The sequence below is a fragment of the Pongo pygmaeus genome, chromosome 17 (assembly GCF_028885625.2).
Source record: "Pongo pygmaeus isolate AG05252 chromosome 17, NHGRI_mPonPyg2-v2.0_pri, whole genome shotgun sequence".
Lineage (NCBI taxonomy): Eukaryota > Metazoa > Chordata > Mammalia > Primates > Hominidae > Pongo > Pongo pygmaeus.
In genome coordinates, this window is record NC_072390.2 from 49,518,115 (window position 1) to 49,540,518 (window position 22,404).

At 40.2% G+C, this 22,404-nt stretch overlaps 1 protein-coding gene across 4 annotated transcripts in view; it reads left to right on the forward strand.

Moving 5' to 3' along the window:
- The window catches only part of MAPRE2 (microtubule associated protein RP/EB family member 2), a 160,859-nt gene that overhangs the window by 50,015 nt on the left and 88,440 nt on the right, over nt 1–22,404 (forward strand). The window contains exon 1 of one of the 4 annotated variants that reach the window (XM_054461367.2): nt 11,236–11,534. The exons of 2 other annotated variants lie outside the window; for them this stretch is intronic. In XM_054461367.2, the coding sequence (XP_054317342.1) occupies nt 11,413–11,534 (122 nt within the window). In that variant the 5' untranslated portion in view covers nt 11,236–11,412. Of the gene's footprint in view, nt 1–11,235; nt 11,535–22,404 lie in introns of those variants that run through there. One more of the 4 variants, XM_054461371.2, reaches the window with a different exon arrangement.

Sequence of the window (22,404 nt, forward strand, 5' to 3'; positions counted from 1 at the left end):
AATGACAAGAGATAATAAGAAAATGATTATTGCTATTTTAATCCACCAAGTTTAGAGTCACAGTAGAGAACCAACACGGTTTTTCTGTTATCTGTTAATGCATAACAGCCTACCACAAAACTTACTAACTTAAAATAACCATTTGTCATACATTATGGTTTTGTGGACCAGGAGTTCAGGAAGGTCTTGGCTAGGTGGGTCCTCTCTAATCCATATATCCATATAGTGTCAGCTGTGTTGGGTGAAGATGCAGGATGCTTCTTCAGTCACATATTTGGAGCCTTGGTACTCTTTGTGGTCTCTCCTCTCTTACCCTCCCTCTCCATGTGTCCCATCCTCTGGGCCTCTCTACATGGTTGGTACTTCCCCCAGAGTAGCTGGACTTCTCACAGGGCAGCAGACCTGCCTTCTTACAGAGCAGCATGGTAGTCCCAGGATAGCTGAACTTCTCACAGGGCAGCTGACCTTTAAGAGACTAAGGCAAAAGCTGCCTGTCATTGTAAGGTCTAGGTCAAGAACTGGTTGGCATCATTTCTACCAAAATCTATTGATCAAAGCTGCCGTGGTGATTCAAAGGGAGGAGAAATAAATCCAACCTCTAGAATGGAAGAGTAAGAAAAAATTATGGCCACAGGGGGCAAAGCAGGAACCTAGGTTTATATCTCAAACTGTTACCTTGCAAATCTTATTATACCTGTTTTATGGGTGAAGAAGCTGAAGCTAGAGGAGTTAAGTAATTTGGCCAAGGTTACACAACTTGTAAGCACCTGGATTCAAATCCAAAGCATATGCATCGAAACCATGAACTCTGAATTTTGCTATTCTTCTCTGCAAAATATAGTAAATATATAATGTATACTATATTTTCTTAATTCCCCAGTACTAACTTTTATAAGTAAGATACCATCCCCCAACCCCCCAAACACATACACATTACAGCTCTGATTTTAGAAAAACCTAGAGAACTATTCTAAATGACCTGATTTGGGTCATAGGCCTATTTCTGAATCAATCCTCAGGGTCTGGACGATGGAATAATTATATTTGGCAAGCTCTGCTACAACACAAGGTTTGAAGAAATAATTTCCCGAAAGAGGGAGGAGCAAACAAAATAATGTTCACTGTGCATGCTCTTTATACTACAAGGCATTATTTCTCATTCATGATTTCACTGCATCATTGAAGGCAGATAGGATCTGTCCCAACAAGACTGGAATCGTGGGCTGGTGGGAATGGCGTGAAGACAGGCTGTGTAGAGAAGTTCATTCCAAGCATTGATTCTAGATCTATCAGCTAACTATTAACTCATTATGTCTCACATATTAAGACTAAGACCTCTGGTTTTTCCTAGGGGGCTCATTCCTTTATGTAGAAGTTAAATGGAGGCTTCTTAAAGGAGGCCCATTATGTTTTCATGTGCTACACTATGCAGTTGGACCCTTCATTTCTACTTTCTGTACATGTTGAGTCAATGTGAATTGAGAACAGGAAGATGCTTGGTGTCTAAGCACTTGAGGAAACAAAACATAAGCTCTAATTAAAACATTTCTGATGGAAACTTAGTCTTACTTCATGATTTCCAGTTGCATTTTTTTTCCTAATGAAATAAGCTGCTTTAATTTTCTTTTTTAAAATTTTATTTGGATGAGGTCAGAAAATGAGGAATTTCTCTTCCATTACTCACACTGCTTTCCAGCTGCCGGCCTCATGTTCCCTTGACACACTGTCAAGGAGCCATCCACAAGCCATAGCTCCGCCGTGGACTTGACAGAGAAGTTCCAGGCTCAGGAAGACACTTCCTTCCAATGTCCCTGGTTGCCACTTGATGGCCTGAGTTCTGAGTAGCTCTGGAACTCTGGAAGTCCCTGGTACCTGATGGAATGACCATTTCCCCACTTTCTCCTGACTTCCTTTGTATGTATATTAAGGAGTTGCCACTCAGCTTGCACTCTTTAATATCAAAGTCACAAATAAAGCCCAGTGAGTTAGTTGATTTTTAAGAACCCTAAGGAAATCTTCTCTGGGAAGCTTCTGAATCATCTGCAAGATAATTTATTTGTTAGCAGTACTTGGAGTCTCTTCATTTCTCTTGCCACCCAACTGAGCCCAAGGTGCCTTTTAATCCCTTTTAGCTGTCCTACCCAGTCACTTCAACAAGATGCATTTTATTTTAAGATGGAAATAAAATAGAGAAAGAAAATAGAGGAATTTCATAAAATTGGACATAGACACATTTTAACGAGAGCACTCAAATAGATATGTCTGTAGCTGGATGGTTGAATTATAACAGTCTTGGCATAGTGAAAATGAAAGCAGATTGTAGCTTTGAATACAAATACCAAAAAAATGCCTGCGGTTTCCTTTCCCTCCAGAAGGTATCAAAGAAATGGACATTGCTAGCTGAGGCTTACTGAGAAATAAAATAGCTAATCACTATATAAGGATAAGAAAATTATTTTTTTCTTTATCAATCACATATACTGCTAACCCCAAATCCTAGCATTTCTTCCTCCTTCCCCCTCCTGTTTTCTTAACCATAATTTACAGCTCCTCTCCCTCCATTTCTTCCAATCTCTCACTTTCATGGACACTGCTATCCTGTACAGCCTCCCATCCCTGGGTGCTTTTTATTCTCTCTGTCTGTCAGCCCTTGTATGGTTTTATTTCCTTGCTTCCTACACGGAAGTGCCGTTTTACGGCAGCAGTCTCTTCCCTCTGCAACCATCTGCTATCTCATCCCTGCCACTCCCCACCCTGGATTCTGCATTCTTCCTTCCAGGTTAATCAGACCTTAGTGGAAGGTAGACAGAGCTAGGGAAGAAGAATGACATGTTTGACATCTGGCAAGTGTGTTTGTGCTCAGCTCTGCCACTTCCTGTCTGGTTCTCTGGCTAAGTTATTGAACTAGTTACCTCCTGTGACAATTGGGACTTAGAATAGCCCCTTTCTTGTGAGAATAAAGTACCCCCTCATTGTTAAGCATAGCACTTGGCCCATAAAAAGTATTCAAATATTAGGTGTTGCTATTAATGTGATTAGAGAATATTCCACATCTCTGTTGCCACTACTAACACTCCTGCAAATGCCTGGTTTCTAACTTTAGTTTTAAGCCAAGGTCTTTACAATAGACTTTAAAAGCCCTGAACATTCTGGTTTCTCTGTGATCTTTCTGACCTTATCTTCTACAGTTATCTCTCCCATCCCCACAATATGCACACATTCACACTCACTGTGCTACATACATGTGACCTGACTTCCTTAATGTTTCTTGAACAAATCATGCTCCTACCTCAGGGCCTTTGCACTTTCTGTTGGCTCTACCTGAAATGTTCTTCTGATATCACAGGTCTATGTCCCTCACCTCTCTCAGGTCGTCGATTAAAGATTATCTTTTCAGGAATGTCTACCCTGGTCACCCCATTTAAAATTACAACACCCTTCCTCTGCAGTCCAAGTCCTCCTTCCTTGCTTTAGTTGTCTCTATAGCATTTGCCACCATCTGACACGCTACATATTTTACTTATGTATTGTCTGTCTCCTGACCCTACCACATACACTTGCTCATACACTCAAGTGTAAGTTCAGGGAATTTTGTCTACAAATTTCTGCATCTCTGATGTCTAGAATTGTTCCTAGCACACAGTAAGTGCTCAATAAATATTTGTAGAATGAATGATTGAGGCCTAATTAAAATATTACTATCTTAGTGAAGCTTTTCTAGTATCCCCAGGCCTGGTTACTTTCTTTCTATATTCCTAATACTTAATACTCTTTTCTATCATAACTTTTATCACATTGTATTTTTATGGAAAACATATTTAAAGCTCTTAAATTTAGCCAGATGGTATAATTCAAAAGTACATTTTTATTTAATAGACTGAACCCTCACATTGTACAGATTTGATTGAATGATTACAGAAATCATAATGCTCTGAGTGTTTTTAAATTGCATTCACATCATGTTCTATGAGTTATTCTACAAAATTAAATCCAAGCTTGAGAAAATCTAAGAAAAAGCAAATTAGAAATAAATTCCAACACAGAGAGAAATCTTATCTCATGCAATGGCATGTTCTGTGTTTTCACATCATGGACACCTTACTATTTTGCTAGCAAGTAGGAAACTTAAAAATTCTGCCTTTTGAGCATAAATAATCTGCAAAGACAAGAAATCTCAAAAGTCAATTCTAGAGGAGCATACCTGTGCATGTTGGTTTTGAAGAGGGCTTTCTTCATCTGGAGGAAAATATTATTCACCAATTTTTCTTAAATAAAATGCTATTACTTAAGGCCAGGAGGTATTTGCATGTCGTGGAAATCTCACCAGATCCAGAAGAACTAATAAAATCTTCCTATGCCTCTGGGTTAAAGGTAGTGAGGAAGAACCAATCTCAAATACATTCTGTGACACCAGTAAAATTTCAGTGCTGGTACCACTGGCCGGCCAATCATATACTTTTTCACTGCTATCATTTTGGCTGTGGAGCATGTATTTCAGCCATTGATAACTACTATACCTGCCATTCCCTATTGGAAAATATCTTAAAATATACACATGGGAGAAATGGCTTGTCCTGAGCCAGCAGAGGTGACTGCTAAGTGGAATCTTCTGTCTGTATTTGAGGTGATAATCATCTAAGGAAGCCCCGATCTAAGGTGATGTGACAGCTGTGAATGCCTTTGACAGCAGTGATTATCAGCTTCAGCGAACACATTTTTAACCTGAAAAAAGGCATTCATGTGATGAGTAGGTGTTTCTGGGATTGAGTCAACATTAACATTCATTCCTGGCTAGTGAATTCATGTCTTCTCTGCTATCATAGTTGAGAATTCCTCAAGTCCAAGGCAATGCAAAAATCCCTGTTCTAGATGAACCATATGTGTTAGAGAAGTGGAGGGATGGAGGGATGATGATTTCTATCAATACAGAACTATTTGTACTCTCTGGCCTAAGTTCTAAGAGAAACATGATTGCGCTATAAGCTAGGGACTCAAAATTAAAATTCGAGTTAATGCCGGGGTTCAGTCTTCCTCGATTGCACCTGTGTGGTGGGACCTCTTGCTGGGTTTTTTTTGGTTCCCTGTTCTCATGCTTCCAGCTCTGTATCCTCTGGGTCCATTTTAGAAATCCAGCTCTTCAAACAGGCACTTTAAACATTTGTTTGTTTGTTTGTTTTTTATTTTTGGTGGATCTAGACCTCAAGAGGGGCCTGAAAGTAGGATCAATTCATCTGATGCCTAACAGTTGGTCATTAATTAACATATCCTTACTGTATTGCTGGGAGCTTTTTAGTACAGATACTTGCTGATTCCCATTAATTGCAGATACATTAGATACACCCTTGATTTAGTATATCTCTTCCTGGAATATCTTGCTTCAGTCATAAAATTCATGTTTTTATGAAAAATTGCAGTGCCTCCCACCTGTTGAAAGATTTCATTATTTTCTTCAGTAGTTATTGATGTGTCTGACCTGAAACCCAGCCTCTTAAAAATATCTTTAAGAACATCTTATCAAATCTTGTAAACATATCTCTTTCCTTATCTGATTCATACTCTCTGTGACGTTTGACCTTAGAGACCTCTCCCTCCTTTGTGAGACCTGCTTCTCCTATAGGCCCACTGAAATCACTCCTTCCTGTGATTTGCCCTACTAGGTAAAACCCTTCACAGTCTCTTTTTGCAGGTTTCTCTTTTATCATCAGCCTTTAAAGAGTTTCATCTTGGGTCTTCTCTTTCTCCCTGAATGAGAGCGCTCACAGCTGTAATGACCACCTCTTACATAACTTCCTCCAAATAATATGTGTCTCCAAGTCAAACACATCTCATCACATTAAGACCTATATATTCCCTTATTCAACAAATACTTAGTGAACACCCACACTACATGCTAGTATTGACCACTAGCATGTTCTAGAGGTACTTCTCTATGTCCAAAACGCATTATGAGAACCTTTCTTGCAAAAGAACAATTTAATCTGTATTCCTTAGCTTGATAAATGGTACTGTTATCTACTTGGCCACTCAAGCCATACACTTGGGATTCATTTGAGATGTCTCTTCCTCCTTCATTACCCACTCTTAACTCCCACCAACAATTGCATCCACATCCAATTAGTCACCAAATCCTGAGTTATACCCTATGAATTTTACAACACCTTGCCTCTGTCTTAGTTTAGGTCTTCAAAATGAGTCAAAGAGTGATGAAGACCTAAACTGCTTCTTCAGTATATCCACCATACTACTGTCAACATCAGACTTTTTTGTTATGATGCAAGTGTCACCATAAATTTCCCTTCCTACAGCACTTTGTGGTTCCAGGTCACCTTCAGAATTAAGATCGAGCTCCTTAGCTTGGCCATAAGACCTTTCTGCACCTTCATCCTTGCCCCATCTCCTGCCACTGTGTTCTCTGTCCATACTAAACAGCCTGCTGTTTCCCAGAGATGTTATAACTTTTCCTACCTCTGTATGTAGGAATAGTTGCATGAAAAGCCCTTTATCTTCCCTCTACACTGCCATTCCTCTTTTAAATGACAATATAGCCTAATGGATAAGCATGTGAACTTTTGGGCTAAGAAAACCTAATATCCAATCCTGAATGAGTTGCTTCTCTTTGAACTTAATGTTTTCTCATTAGGGTTGTTGTGAGAATCAAATCAAATGATATTTGTTGAATAAATGAATTGATTATATATTCATTGAGTGCCTACTATCTGCCAGGTCCTGTTCTAGGAACTGCAGATAGAGCAGTGAACAAAACTCCTGAAGCCCTTGCTCTAAGGGATCTCACATTCTGTCTGGTGCATAGAAAATGAACTATAAAGAAAAAGGTTACTATTACTATTACTCATCCAAGATTTTAGGTGTACTTTTCGGACCTACTTCCAAGTTTCCATTCTGACTTAGGTGCTCACCTTTGACGGTCCCATCCCACCCTATGTTGCACCATTGCTATAGCACTTGTGTTGTAATCATAATTGACAATTATTTTTACCCTTGCTCACCTACAACACTGGGAGTTCCTTGAAGTGAAAGCCTGAGACTTTTCTTTTTTTTTTTTTTTACCAGCTCCTAGTATACAAGGAAGCCAGTTTTAAGTTTCAAATGGATGAATGAATGTTTTAGGATAGGCCTAACATATTACTTAAAAATTACATTTACCACTAAGAGCATTTGCTATATAGCCACTGGGTTAAGTGCTTTAAATACGTTATATAATTTAATCTCCATCTCCACAGCAGCACTATGAAGAAACCAGCATTATTACCCTACTTTAAGGATGAGGAAACTAAATGTTAGAGATACAAAGTAACTTGCCAAGGTCATAGAACCTGCACCTGGTGAAGTCAAGCCCAGGACCCAGGCCCCCTCTTTAATGCTGATGCTTGGTGACAGGAGTTATTTTCCAATAGGCAGTTGGAGATGAAGGGCAATGGTCAGCACATGCTTTATTTTAGATATGCCCGTGTACATAAGACAAAACCTAAATCCACAGTCATATGTACAAACACATTTTAGATTAGTTTTTTTTTTTTTTCCTTAGGATGACCTGGATAGTTCTCCCTACCCTGCTGGGTAGTGGGGAACTGGAAATAGTCTTAAACTTGCTAGTTCACAGTATTACAGCCTCTTCCATTTTAGACCATCTTTGGATGGATGGCTTCATCTCTTGGGTGACTATTCGGTCTCTATATATCTTTCCTTTCCCCAGCCCCTCTGCAGGTTGGTGTCTGTAGGAATAGGTGAGTGGGGCTTATAGGAGCACAACAGGGTTGGGAGAGTAGGGGCTCCTAGTCTCACACTGGTTCTTGGGCTTGTAATATCTGAGTCTGCTGAGGAGTCACTGGTCTGACCTCATCCATGGGCATCCTGCTGGTAGTCTATGCTGACCCCTACAGCTGTAGTATCTCTCTGTCTACAGGTGTGGCCCTTGCCCCTGTGTAGATTCCTCAGGGGTAGCTATTTCTCCTATTTGGGCTCTGCCTTAAATGTTCCATCCTGTGGACCTACTTAAATATCACTTCACCTCTGCTGTAAAGACACTCCCTCCTGACACCCTCTACCACCACCACCATCACAAACTCAGCTCTCTGATAGCAACATCTCCTCCACTTCCTGATTATCCTCTTACAGGATGGACAGAAACTTCTAGATACCTTCTACATTGCATGCTAGCAAAAGAAGAGTCTGAGAGTGAAATTTAAGCCTACCCTTTCCTTAACCATACTAAGCCACTGATTTTAGTCTTTACTGTGATGAAGCTACACCTTGCTTGGTGTTGGGGAGACCCTCTTTATGGTAGTGGTTTCCTAGAGTATCAAATGGGAAATGATGCAAAAGGAAGTCCCTTAGGTTTAGGCTTTGCCTTTAGCCTATCCAATGTCTCTCTTCTGGGATTTGAGCCTGGAGACCTGAATCTGGGAGGCCCTTCCTTGTTCTGCCTTCATCCATTCTTTCTACCCTCACTTGGGGCTGGAAAGAGTGAGTTCTTCCCTCATCCTTCCTGAATTTTCTGTACTTTCCCTATATCATACCATTCTGCTTCCCAAAGTGGAATTTGCCCTCCCTTTTCCCTAGGGCTCAGCTGGAAAATGGCTGCCAGGTAACCTGATTTATGAGGAGAGGAACAAAAACACATCTGTTTAATATTTTCAAATTATTACCCCTGTTACCCCTGCATCTCAGAGGGTAATCACTGGTCTCTGGAGTTCTGTGGGTCCCTTTATAGTAGTGTGGCTCAGAGCAGTCTTAGAGGAAGATTTACAGGGCCCTTAGGGCCCTTCACCTGACTCACAGACCCTCCCTTTTTAGACCATCAGCCCAAATTCTTGGCCATCATCCCATCCCTTCCTTCATGAGCAGACTAGAAACAAAGTGGGTGTGTTCTCTCCACAAAATTAGTTGGTATGATCAATGAACTATGCATTCAAATTCTGACAAATTTAGTCCCCACAATGACACAAATTATGTTTTACATACTACTTAAATATGGGATCATGGAAAAGTGATCTGTACTAAAGAACCCAGATTGAGAACATACTCTGAGGACATTAAATATTTGATTTGTAGACTGTGCCTTTCAATTTCAGACTGTCCCCCCAAAAAGGGGAAGTTTTGTGAAAGGAAGCAAATTAGTAAGGAAATTGACAGCAGCAGGTCAAGTAACAGAAACAGTAAGAGGAAGCATGGGTCTTTGCAAGAATGACTACACTCTCATACCCCTTTAGCTCGTAGTGCAATGTGAAGCTTGGTGTGTGTCTTTGGTACTTAGATATTCATCTGTGTACCTTGTAAATCTTAGGTCAGAATTGGATCTGATTGTAAAAGAAAAAAAATCTTATGTAAAGTGAGATGTGGACGAAGGAATCAACTTGTGCACTGTGGACTAACTGGAGAAGCAAAAGATAAAATTATTAAAATAATAGCCCAAGAGGAAAGTATAAAATAGGAAGAAAAAAAGTAGAGCCCCTTGTTTGAGATTATCATTACCATCTGGGTTGTAAAACATTTGATTCTAATTCCAGAAACTTGATACCAGAAATAATTTATTACCAGGGACATATGCTGAAGAATTGTCAGGAATGACAAAGTGTTTACTTGTTTTTAATATCTGTATCACAAAATGATAAAGCTGATAAACCATACAGTGATGTGAAGGAGTGAGTCATAGCTTAATACTTTATGACACATATATTTATGCTGTATCTTTTACACCCCAATTCTTCCCTTTTCATCCTATAAAAGGTCAGAGACCACTGCTGATAAGCAAAGAATCCTTCAAAATCTCTCCTGGCTGGGCATGGTGGCTCATGCCTGTAATCCCAGCACTTTGGGAGGCCAAGGCGGGTGGACTGCCTGAGCTCAGGAGTTCGAGACCAGCCTGAGCAACTCGGTGAAACCCTGTCTCTACTGAAATACAAAAATTAGCTGGGTGTGGCGGTGTGCACCTGTTATCCCAGCTACTCAGGAGGCTGAGGCAGGAGAATTACTAAAACCCAGGAGGCAGAGGTTGCCGTGAGCTGAGATTGTGCCACTACACTCCAGCCTGGGTGACAGAGTGAGACTCCGCCTCTAAAAAATAATAATAAAAAAAAACATCTCCTCTCTGGAGGACAGTAATGAACATATGCAGGGTCTTTTGAGTTTATAATCTAATCCGTAGACTGCACAGTGCTAGCAATTCTGTTCACAGTTATCTTTTCACAACAGTCATCTTGGAAGTACTTGATTCTTACCTTGATTTATAATATTTATTGAGCTCACATTACAGATCATTACTGTCCAGTCACATTGATAAAAGCATGTCACTTGGAAGCTCCAGTTCACCACTCCTAGCTGTGTGACCTTATGCAATTTACTTAATCTTACTAGTTTACTCATCTTTAAAATGCGAATAATAATAGTATCTGTCACATAGCGAATATATTTGAAAGCTGCATTGCAAGGATATAGAACAGCTTGAATGTTAAGCACTTTCAAATACTAAGTGAGGTGATCACTTGTGTAATTCAAATGGAAATAGAATAAATGGCAACAATTAATGATCTGTATCAGGAGGCAGCATAAAGAATTTGAATTGGAGGGTTTTGGGTAACTGGTAAAATGGTGGTTATCTTTTTTTAAAAGAAAAACCCTCTTTGAGGATTCCTTTGTACAGATGATCCCTTAATTTGCCATCTTTAATCCTCACATTATTAAAGGCTACATTGATTAGAAGAAAATACAGCTTCCTTGTAGGTTTTTAGCTTTTTGGCTTGTTTTGGGGGAGATGGTTGCTGCTATTTGGAGAAAGGGAGAAAGGCAGAAATTTTAACCTCTTAGTCTGATACCTTTTCTACAAGCTGGCCACCAGGTCCTTTTTAGGTTTTTCTGAAACCTGACCAAGTTTAATTGTCATGGCATAAAAACTCGGTATTGAAGGAGTTAAAGGGTCTCCCACACCCCTTTGCATGAATCGTTCTTTTGTGTACACAGCTGCAGTTGGAGCACGGGTCGGAAAGGAAATGGTTAGAGGAAGAGCTGGTTTTCAGACAAGGAGAGTCTGCGAGGGGGGCTGCAGGGTGGCCTGGGGTTTTACATGCCAGATGTAGGCCTGCCCCGGTGCCTGCCTGGAGCTGCTGGCGTGGTCACGCCGCGGCCCTGTGCGAATTGAGGCGAGGTGATGAGTTAGCGGGTTGCCATGGCGACAGGCCGGCCACGTGACCAGGGTGCTGCTGCCGGCGCTCTGACGTCAGCTGCCAGAGGGCGGGGCCGCAGGAGGGCGGGGCGCGAGCGAGAGCTGGGAGAAGGCAGTGAGCGAGCAGGCGGCAGGCACGGTCCGTGCGGAGCAGGCGAGCGAGCGGGAAGACGCAGCCACCTTCCTCACCAGCCAGCCAACAGCAGTTTGTTCCCCTTCTCGGGAGTGCGCCAATGCCTGGGCCGACCCAAACCCTGTCCCCAAATGGCGAGAACAACAACGACATCATCCAGGATAATAACGGGACCATCATTCCTTTCCGGAAGCACACAGTGCGCGGGGAGCGTTCCTACAGGTAATGGGGCTGGCACGAGAGCAGCGCCGGGGACCGCCGTGAGGGCGCGCGGAAATCCAGCCCGTTATATAATGGAGCAGACACTGCCTGCGACCCCTGCTGCAGGCATGCATTTGTGAAGGCGGTTGTGATTATTTGGTATCTGTTTCCATGTGTCATGTTGGGTTTGCATTGAGGCTCCGCGACTGCAGATGGAAAGCATTTTGTGAATAGGTTTGCTGCCTTCGAGGGGTCTCCCTCCATCTCTTTCCTTCCACACTGATAAAAATGCATGCTGTTTTCCCCCGCTGTCCAAAGGGAGACAGGCAATAGCACTTCCTTTCCTCCTTCCCTTTTAGATTTTAAAGGAGCCGTTAGGTAGCAGTGCCAAAAGGCAGAAAACGGGAGGATGGGGAGAAAAACGTTTGCGCTTAACCTGGAGAGTGTGCAGGAAAGATGGAATCCTCTAGATTAAGCTGCAGTCTGTGATGTTAAACCGCCAGATTGATGGAGCTTTGTAAGAATTCTGCTCGCTGATTGGTGCAGGGATTGACAGCAGAGGTCATAGTGTCAGACATTCACCAAAATTTTCTCCATAGAACCCTAGGTTTATTAGAAAGAGACTGGACTGCAAAGGACTTGAAAAAAACTGGGCGCTGTTATGCATTTTCTAAGGAGTTTATGGCCACCGCTTGGGTGGGGGAGCCTTTCCTTCTTATTTACAGTAGGAAGGTGATTCCTGGTCTTTTGCCGAGGTCTGTTTTGAGGATGGGACTGATCTTGGTCATTGTATTGTGAGCCTTTTGATTAATGAGTTGGCCTGTACGGTTGGCATCATTTTTACATTAACATATCTGGCAATATGTTCCAGTAGATAAGCTCATTAAAATTGTTTGCATTGTTTGATAAGGATAACAATGTAATGGAGAATGCAGCTAGAGTCTTATGCAGCTCAAGGCCAGACTTGAAGGGAGAGTGATAGCTTCGGTCATATTTCCCCTGAAGTTCTTTTGTACTGGGGAAGTTATTTTTAAATGTTACCTTGATAAATGCTAACAATGCTTTTGCTTTGAGGCAGAGCACACATACCTCTAAAGCGCATCCTCTCAGCTAATGAGCAACAGGAAATAACTCTTTTTTTCCTTTTTAGAGCCGTCATCTAAACATTCAGATGGTATTATGGGTAGAATATTGTGTGTGTAAATGTTGCATATCACCAAATAGGACCAGAAAGTACCCTACTTCCTTTATCTTTGGCCAAAGAAATGCACTATTTGTTGACTCAAAAAAAAAAAAATTATAAGCAACCTTTGCCCTGTCATCTCTGGCAGTTATATAAATACTTGGAGTTGATTTTGGCTGTGCCCATGAGGGCACCAAAATCTCATGCCTTATGGTTCCAGCTAATGTGTTGATATGGCATTCTTACAGATTTCAAGTGCTTGTTATTCTCTTAATATAAATCAAAATTGGTCCACAACTTCTGGGGCTCTCCTTTCAGAGACCCTGTGATTGGAAATTTGGGCCTCTTCTCTTCTTACTCCTCCACCTTTTTCCTCTGTGACCATCCCAAAGCCTAAAAATAGAATTTAAAAACAAACAACTTGAAGTGATTTTAAATCTCACTAGTTTGAACTTTTTTTATAGAAAATAAATTTGAAGCCTTCATTTTCTAAATGATTTAATCCCTGCTGTATAGGTAGCAGTTGCTTTTAAGACAGAATTCGAATTTTACCCCATGGGCCAAAGGAAGTTGCCTGGTTGGGTTTTATTACTCATGTAAACTAACTTGAAATGGCAATGGAAAATCATTTGACAGAAAGGTTAAATGTTACGTTTTGGTGACAGATTATTGCTTTAAAATGAAATTTTATTTACCTCTTTAATTCAACCCAGGCTCTTATTTGCATTTCCTAAATTATTTCCAGTTTGCTTTCTGAGTCCCTATAATGGCATTCAAAATTACGTTTAAAAAAAACTGAATTTTAATAAAGATCTTACTGAACAAATTCTTAAGTCCCTAAGAGCATCACTGCATTTGTATTTGATATAATAGGATTACTGGATGATATAGTGAGAGGTGTCATAGGCTAAATGAAGAAGGAAGCCTCTCAAATTGCATTTATCTTGTGTTATACAAAGGGTGCACATGGAGACAGACACATTCGATGTTTTCCTTCGTCTGTTTTTCTTTCAAAGTGGATGTCCAGTGTAATAATTACCACTTATTTTTTTGGAGGGGCATAGGAAAAGGAAAAATGTGACACATTTTTCTATCCAGGAAGCATTCCATCATTATTTTGGCATCCCAAGACTGGAATAATATAGCCATTTAATTGCTGAGGAAACTTGGAAGGCAATTTGAAAGTGAGAGTAGAGATTTAACCAAATAAAAGTTTTGCTTTGGCTATAGGTTTGGTATAGCCCTCAACAAGGAAGATGTGCCTGGAAGTTCTGGATGGAGTCCCTTATGGTGGGGTTGGGGTTGAGTGAGCCCAGTTCCCTGGCAAGATCAGAGGGAATTCTCTCCCTGGATCCTTTACTGACTTCTAGGTAGGCCCCCCACGCCGCCCCCCACAGGTCTTTATCTTAGGCTTTCTTTTCTTTTCTTTTCTTTTGTTTTTTTGTTTTTTTGTTTTTTTGAGATAGAATTTTGCTCTTGTTGCCCAGGCTGGCATGCAATAGCGCAATCTCTGCTCACTGCAACCTCCGCCTCCCAGGTTCAAGAGATTCTCCTGCCTCAGCCTCATGAGTAGCTGGGGTTACAGGCATGCGCCACCACGACCAGCTGATTTTGTATTTTTAGTAGAGACGGGGTTTCACCATGTTGGTCAGGCTGGTCTGTAACTCCTGGCCTCAAGTGATCCACCTGCCTTGGCCTCCCAAAGAGCTGGGATTACAGGCGTGCGCCACTGCGCCCAGCCTTAGGCTTTATTTTCTACCTTTGCCTGTTATATATAAAAATATCTAGCCCCCATTCTTAGAGAGATATTGTGAGGCTAAACTCAATATTTAAAACAAATAATTTCCTAAAAGAGCTATGTAACATAAGAATACTGTTGTTACTGAAAAAGGGCTCTTGCAGGGGCTCTTGGACAAGAACACGTCTCACCTTGCTGGCAGCACAGGTGAGAAGAGGAGAGAACACCTAGAGGATAGGGTGGCTCTCCTGAGCATTGTTAATGGGCAAGCAGTCACTCTTTGGAGAAGGAGACATTACTGTTATAGCATTTGCACCATATTGTTCATAAGTAAGTCAAATTTGGTTCCTGACCCACATCTCTTAACCCAGGTATCTGATAGTGTAAACAAAGCCCATTTTCACAGCATGGAACAGAGTGGGCGGCAGCTCATTATTGAAACTAGCGTGCACCTTGATTAGAAAAGCAAGTTTCCTTTAGAAAATTACCCCTGGATTAGTAATTCCAATTGAAAAGAGTAAGTACAAAAATGGCTTAGCAGACTCATAGAGACATGTTTTCACTCCTGTGTGATCTCCTTCTCAGCCTCAGCTTCCTCACTGTGTTTATGAATGCTAGAAATCTATGTATTTTAAGAGCTGCTTAAAAAATAAATGTGGTGTGGGCCATCTGAGGTGACATTGTTTAATTCACAGAGCGAATGAGTCGTGCTCTGGATCTCCCTGGAGAGGATACTCCCTATAGCTCTGTTTCATGCAGATGCTAGTCGGAAATGAGATTTATTAACTGGCTCTCTGCCCACTGCATCTTTGTTTGTATACTCCAGGCTTTTAAGAATGAATGTATAAGTCTAGAGGACTATTTCCACATGGGTGTTTTGAGCATGCGACTACAGTAGCACATGTTTCTGAATACTTAAAAAAAAAAATTACTTGGCCCCAGGAAATGGATTGCAAAGAAAAGCAAAACTAAAATTTAAGCCTAAAGCATTGGCCATAACATCCAGCTTTGCCAGTTTTAAAAAACATACTGTTGTTAAGAAAAACAAAGAGAAATATCATAATATCGTGCATGTGTGTGTGTTTTTTTGTGCATGTGTGTGTATAAAAGAGTTGTGAAAGTGTGTTCCATTCAGTAGAGGCTATTGTAACATGGCTCACTTTTATCAGAACATAGGCTTCACATCACATTCCCCAAAACAGCAGTTATAGATTGCAAAAGTCTACGTTCATGTCTTTATTATGTATTTATTAGTATCATCTAGGTTTAATACTGTCAAAGGAGGTTTTCCAAAAATAAAGATTTTTGTCCTTACTATTTTTCTTAGTGTTTGTAAAAATCAGAAGATTACTTGATGCTTTAGTACATGCCCAACTCTGGAACTTCTTTTACGGATTTTCAGAGCTTCTGTTAATGGGATGGTCTTCCGGGTGCTCTTGCTTTGGGGAGAGGCTCACGCCTGCTCTGTAGCTGGTATCTGTTGACAGTGCATTATCTTAGAGCAGTGCTGTGAGATTGTCCTCTGGAATTCAGAAGGTGATTTCCTTATGCAGCATCTTTTCTTTATTTATAGGGACCTCTTGAAGCTGCAGTGAATAATTCTAAGATTAATTGGAAGTGGAAATTTGGAACTAATTTAAATATTCTGTTTGGTTTAGAGAATTAATTAATTGTACAAATATTTGAAAGTCTGCTCTGGCCAAGGTCTGTGCTAGATGCCCCTTGAAGGATCTTGAGTCCTAGTAAAGTCCGATGGAAAACCGCTCATTTTGTAAAAGACTTACAGTGTTGTCGGTATTTTGCTTAGTCTGATAGCGAAAGTGGTTTGCATTTCCTGAACCCCCAGTGACCCAAAGGGGGAAAAAAGTTTCTCTGAAGTCCAGTATGCTGTAGGAAGCTAAAAGACACTGTGAGAAACCAGAAATTTTGCTGAAAAGAATGTAGGCTTTAGGATCAGGCAGAATTTTCATGGGCCTGGCCAGGTGTGTTGGGCAGTGGTAGAAAATAAAAGCATTGAAAAGCAGGCGGGGTAGTTGGAACTTGGAAATAAGAAGCTACTGAAAGTTTATTGATTGAAGATAGTGTAATGAAAACAGATGCCTACTGCAGTGGATCTTCAGTATTGAAATGAGAGCTGAAAAGAAAATGGGGTCCACCAATGCCCCACTGTGTGGGTCTAGAATCACTAGAAAATACTTAATGCCATGCGAGAGCTTGAGCCCCCTAATGTGCAGAGATCAGGACAAGGTAGATGTTCTCTGGCTCAGGATGTCTTTCCTTGAGTAGAAGCAATGAATGCAGCTTTGTTCCATAATGAGACTGGTACTTAGCTCAGACAGTGGCTTTTATATTTGCAGATGCCCACTTCATAGCTATCAGTCTAACTTTTAGGAGTGGCAAGTGTGGAGAGCTTCCACTATTCTGATCTTCCCAAACAATGAACCAGGTTTCTGGTTCATTATGAAGCATCTTCCCTTGGCATTTAATGCTGTAAAAAGTACAGATGTGGCTGATGAAACTGCTCAGAGCAGTCCCTGTGACTTTGGGGCCAATTCCTCTGACAGTTAGAAGGTTATCACCTTGGTGGCAGACTCTAGAGTGGATGGAGTTTACCCTAAATAGTGTGTGTGTGTTTACTTCTTATTTTAGTCTGTTTCACTTTAAAGGAAAAATTGATTTTCTTCTCTCCTATGAGAAGTATCTTTCTTCTACAGTGAATTAAGTTAGAATATATATCTAAGACCAGTTTTATTCTTCCTGACTTCAGGCCATCTTTCAGCCATCTGCCTCTGTAATAGTACATTGAGTATGTCAAACTTAGCCAATATCTGAAGCACTATTCCAACAGCCCTTTTTCTTTCTAACACTCCACACACATCCCATTGGTATCATACAAACCTTGTTTCTTAGCTTATTTTAAAATTCTGATTGTTTATCTTAGTGTTTCTGGCCCTTGGTCTTTATTATTAGATTGAGAGAATTCTCTCAAAGTGGAAACCTGCAATTCACATAGGCAAGAAATTATGCAACATTTGCCTTATAGCATAAATCAAAGAAATTTCTCCTAAATATGTTTTTATAAAATGCCTCTCCAAAGATGATCATTTACTTTAATGAAAATAAATCATTAGCAAGGTAAAGACTAAACAGAGTTTTATAGGCCACCAATAAATAATTTCTTAGTAGGTTACTTAAAAAAAAAAAAAAAAAAAAAAAAAACCCTGTGTTTTCAGTGTCAAATCTCCCCAAGTGAATTAAGATTTTACTCACTTGAACCAGGACAGAGTTTCTTAAAGAATTACTGTCTTTTCTAAAGGAGCAGAAGTTTGTGATAAATACATGAAATGATCAAGTTGACAGCTTTGAGTGATGGTGTCCTCTAATGCTTATCTAGTTAAGAAAATATGGCAAAAACTCAAACTTTCTGTAATTTCTAGGCCTCTCTTGGTTCCAGCAGGTAGAATGACCATGCTGGAAGAATCTGATTTTAGCAATGACTTTGGAACAGAAAGACAACATGGCAAGAGGTTTAACTGGCTTACAGTTCTGCAGGCTGTATAGGAAGCTGGCACCAGCATCTGCTCAGCTTCTGGGGTGGCCTCAGGGAGCTTTCACTCATGGCGGAAGGCGAAGCGGGAGCAGGCATGTCTCATGGCCAGAGCAGAAGCAAGAGAGAGGGAGTGGAGGGGGAGGTGCCACACACTTTTAAGCAACCATCTCATGTGAGAAGTCACTCAGTATCATGAGGACGGCATTGAGCTATGAGGGACCCGACTCCATGACCCAAACACCTCCTACCAGGCCCCACCTCCAACACTGGGGATTTTAATTCAACACAAGATTTAGAGGGGACAACATCCAAACTATATCATATATTTATATAGTATTAACACATATACTATATATATGTGTGTGTGTGTATTTATACATATGTACACTATAGAAAGTATATATACACATACATATATACTTTTAGAAAGTATAATTATATATGTTACATATAGTATTAACACATATACTACATATACATATACTATATTCACACATATAGTAGTAACATATATGTATTATATATGTGTGTATGTATACTACATACACATAATATTTATAGTATTAACACATATACTATATGTGTATATGTGTGTTTATAGTATATGTATTAATACTATACATACACTATACACTATACTATGTGTATATACTATTATATTTAGTGTGTATATAGTATATATGTTAATACTATAACACAGTAATGGTGAGAACTGGGCATATATAGTATGTGTTAATACTATATATAACACATATATATGTATATATTATTATACTTTCTAAAATTATACCTCCTAAAGGCGTTTTGGCTATCCATAAAAATTTATGCAGCAGAAAATACAAATTTTTATAGAAATTCAAATTTTAATTGCACACAGAATCGATCCTGAAGTTTATGGCCAATGTTTGTTGTTGTGTATGACTAAAAAGATGGTGCTGTTGATTTGAGACACCCTTTAGATTTCTGCGATCCTATTTCATTTTTCATAGAAGTAACACTTGTTTTTGTTTTGTTTTGCTTTAAAGACATTAATTTTTTGTTCTTTATTTAGTGTCAGACTACCCTGGCAAAGCCCTGATAGGTAATTTGTCAAAAATGCCAGGTAATTTGTCAAAAAACATCTCTGGGAGGCTTTCTTATGTTCACAGCTATAGTTTGATTATAAACAGTGGTATCCCTCATTGAAGGGCCCTCTGTGATTCCCTGCGAGGTCTTCATTTGGTGCTGTGCAAATCAGGAGAAAGTGAAGCTAAGTGAGCTCCTTCCCCCACTCCCTCACGCCATCTACTTCCTTTTTATCATTTTGGAATGCCAGAAAGTGTTTTCAGGTTCTAATAATGTCATTTTAAAAATCCCCACTCTTGGGTTTTTACACAATTATTGTTACATCAAAGTTTAAGCCAAATATCCTTCTTTCAGTAGACTTACCGAGTTCCTTTAATGTGCCAACCTTCCTCCATGCTGGGCCCTTGGAATACAAAGATAAATATTGCACAGCCCACCCTTGATAAGAGCCTCCATGGGCCTGGACAGTGGGCGAGAGTACGTGGTGGGAGGGATGTGAGATGGAGAGGTTCCCACACCTGACCCCAGAGTATACACAGGGTGTGTTTTGTTTTTTGCTGAGGTGTGGCTGTCATTGGTTCAGAAGTCTTCCTGATACTTGTCTGAATAAAAGTAATTTTGTGATTATTGTGTTGATACTTGGGAAGGGCAAAATTATCACTCCTATAATTTTCAAAAGCTTTCAGAAATGGAGCGTGTAAGTAAAAATGTGTGTGTGCCTTACTATGACCTCTATATTTGTCTTACGAACATAGCCTTGAGGCACAAGCTTGGGCATTATTGAGTGATTTTTGTGGCAGGAAGTTCATTTCTGCTTTTCAAAAAGTCGAGGAAAAGTAAAAGGCTTATTTATCTGTTTTGCACCTCCAATTTTTACATTTGTATTGGTCATCACTAGGTTAAAAATATTTCAGTATGCTATTACAAAAAAGTGAAAATGAGATCATATATTCATACTTTATTCATAGAGAAACTGAAAGGATATAAACTAATAATGGTAAGAACTGGGAAGATTAATCACTGTGTACGTTTTTATGTTTTTTTTCTAAACTGAAACTAAATGCATTACCTCATCAATCAGTGATGTTTCAATTAACCCTTTAATAGCATAGTTTTTTTAAATTAAATAAGTTTCAGTTTGAACTTAATGAGGTTTACATGTTGAAATATGTTAGGAAACATCTCATAGATACTCATGGACTTACCGAAGTCACATGGATGACAGTAAAGATTTGCTTAATGCAAGTACCATTCTTACATTAAACATCAGTAGTCACAAATGAAATGTGCTCCTATAGCATCTGCCTCATTTAGCCCTTTGAGGTTTCACACATAGCAATCCATAGTGGAGATTTTGTTTCATTTTCTCCAGAGTACATTGAAGCTGCCTGTGTGTTTTGTGATGTGTCCAGCCTGTTTAGTATGCTCTGTGAATCTTACACTAACTGCAAAATAATACTCTGTGAGGATTATTTTAAAATATCCTCTTTGCATTTTTGTTTTCTTCTCATTTATCAAGCTCCTGCCATTTATCAAGTAACAGCAAGGGGCCCTAAAGGTGAGATTGCAGGTAATTGCCAATTTTTTGGCCACTCTGAGTGTAGTCCTCTGTCCTCCTCCAACGCAGCCTAACCTCCCACCTTAGGGAACTTAATTGGGCAATATCTGGCCTTCATGTGACCCCTGTATGTGATGATGGCCAGGAAACAAGCCATCTGCATTCACCATGCATTTCTGTTTCAGCCCCCTCACCCAGGAGTCTGGGTGAAGACTGAGAGAACCCCCAGGGAGACTGACCAATTAAGAAAAAACAAAGAAGAACAAAGCTTTGAATATATTATCCTCAATATAGGGACCTGCTCACTGTCAGCAACTCTGAATTAAAAAAGCTTGTGGAACTTAAGAGCTGAATGTCTCTGCTAGAAAAGGAGGAAGCAGAAGACAGGATCATTGGGAGATGGAGTGTAATGGGAAGTGAGTGCAGCATGGAGGAGGGTGAGGGTTTCTTGGGGTGAACATGCCAGCCTCTAGAGAGAGTTTAGTTCTCTGCCTCCCTACTCCTACCCCATCTCTCTCCTGCTCTTTTCAAGGGCAGAGTAAACCTTCCCTTCAATACTTGTTCTCCAAGGACAGAAGAAAATGAAGAGCTCTGTGTTAGCCTAGGTAGGGGTCTGGCAGCAGAAGGGAAACAGGACCAACAAGTCTCTTCCAAGGCCCTTAATGGGGCCTGGAATACACAGTAAATTGTTAAGTTTGAGTTTGGGAAGCCAATTTGGGAAGCCAAATTGATAAGTTTGGGTTTGGGAAGCCAATTTCTTTCCCCTGAAATTTTTGACAGGCAGATAGCATTGTCATAACAATGACTTTAAGATGTCAGCATGTACCTATTTCCAGCCTGTATGATAAGTGTGTCACTGCTACCTCTACTCCAGTTCAAAATTTGGTCTGTACCGAAAACGGAACCTGGATTGTCCCCTACCTCCTTTCCTAACCTCCAGGAGGACCAGTTGGGGTCCTCAAAGTGCACAGCTAGGAAGTTGCTTGAAGAGGCAGTGAGGTGTAGTGGGCAAAGCTTGGCTCTGGTGTGAGACTTTTATTTTCTGTCCCAGCTCCATCCCTTTCTAGGGCAAAATTTTTTTAGCCTTTCTAAGCCTCATTTTCTTACCGTGCATATGGAAATAATAGTAGCACCAATTTCCCAGGGTTCTTATGCAGATTAAATGTGTTACAGAACGTAAGGTGTGCCAAACGGTGCCTGGTGCAAAGTAAATGCCTCAAAGAATGTTAGCTAGTATTATTGCTTGCAACTTAAATCTACTCTTTTACCCTGTATTGATAAAAATCTATAATCTTTTTGTTCTAAGTACCCTGTACAATACTTTGCACATAGCAGATGTTCATTAAAAGTTCAAATTGAACCTGGAAAAAAGTCAAACAAATGATGCTATAGTCTTTTTTCCCCCTCATCAACTTTATTAAGAATTTATGTACAATAAACTGCAGCCATTTAAAGTGTCTGATTCAGAGTTTTGGCAGTGTGTCCACCCTGAAGCCATCACCACAGTCAAGATGCAGAACATTTCCATCACCCCCAAAAGACTCCTTGTACCCTTTGCAGTCCAAATCTTCTCTGCCCAAAGCCCCAGGAGCCAGTGATCTGCTTTCTGTCACCACAGATTAGATTACATTTTATATAAATGGGATCACAGAGAATGTACTCATTAGTGTCTGGCTACTTTGACTCAGCACAATGATTTTAAGATTCATCCATATGGGGTGTCTCAGCAGTTCATCACTCTATTGCTGAGTATTTCATTGTATGGCTATACCATGTTTTGTTTATCTGCTCACCAGT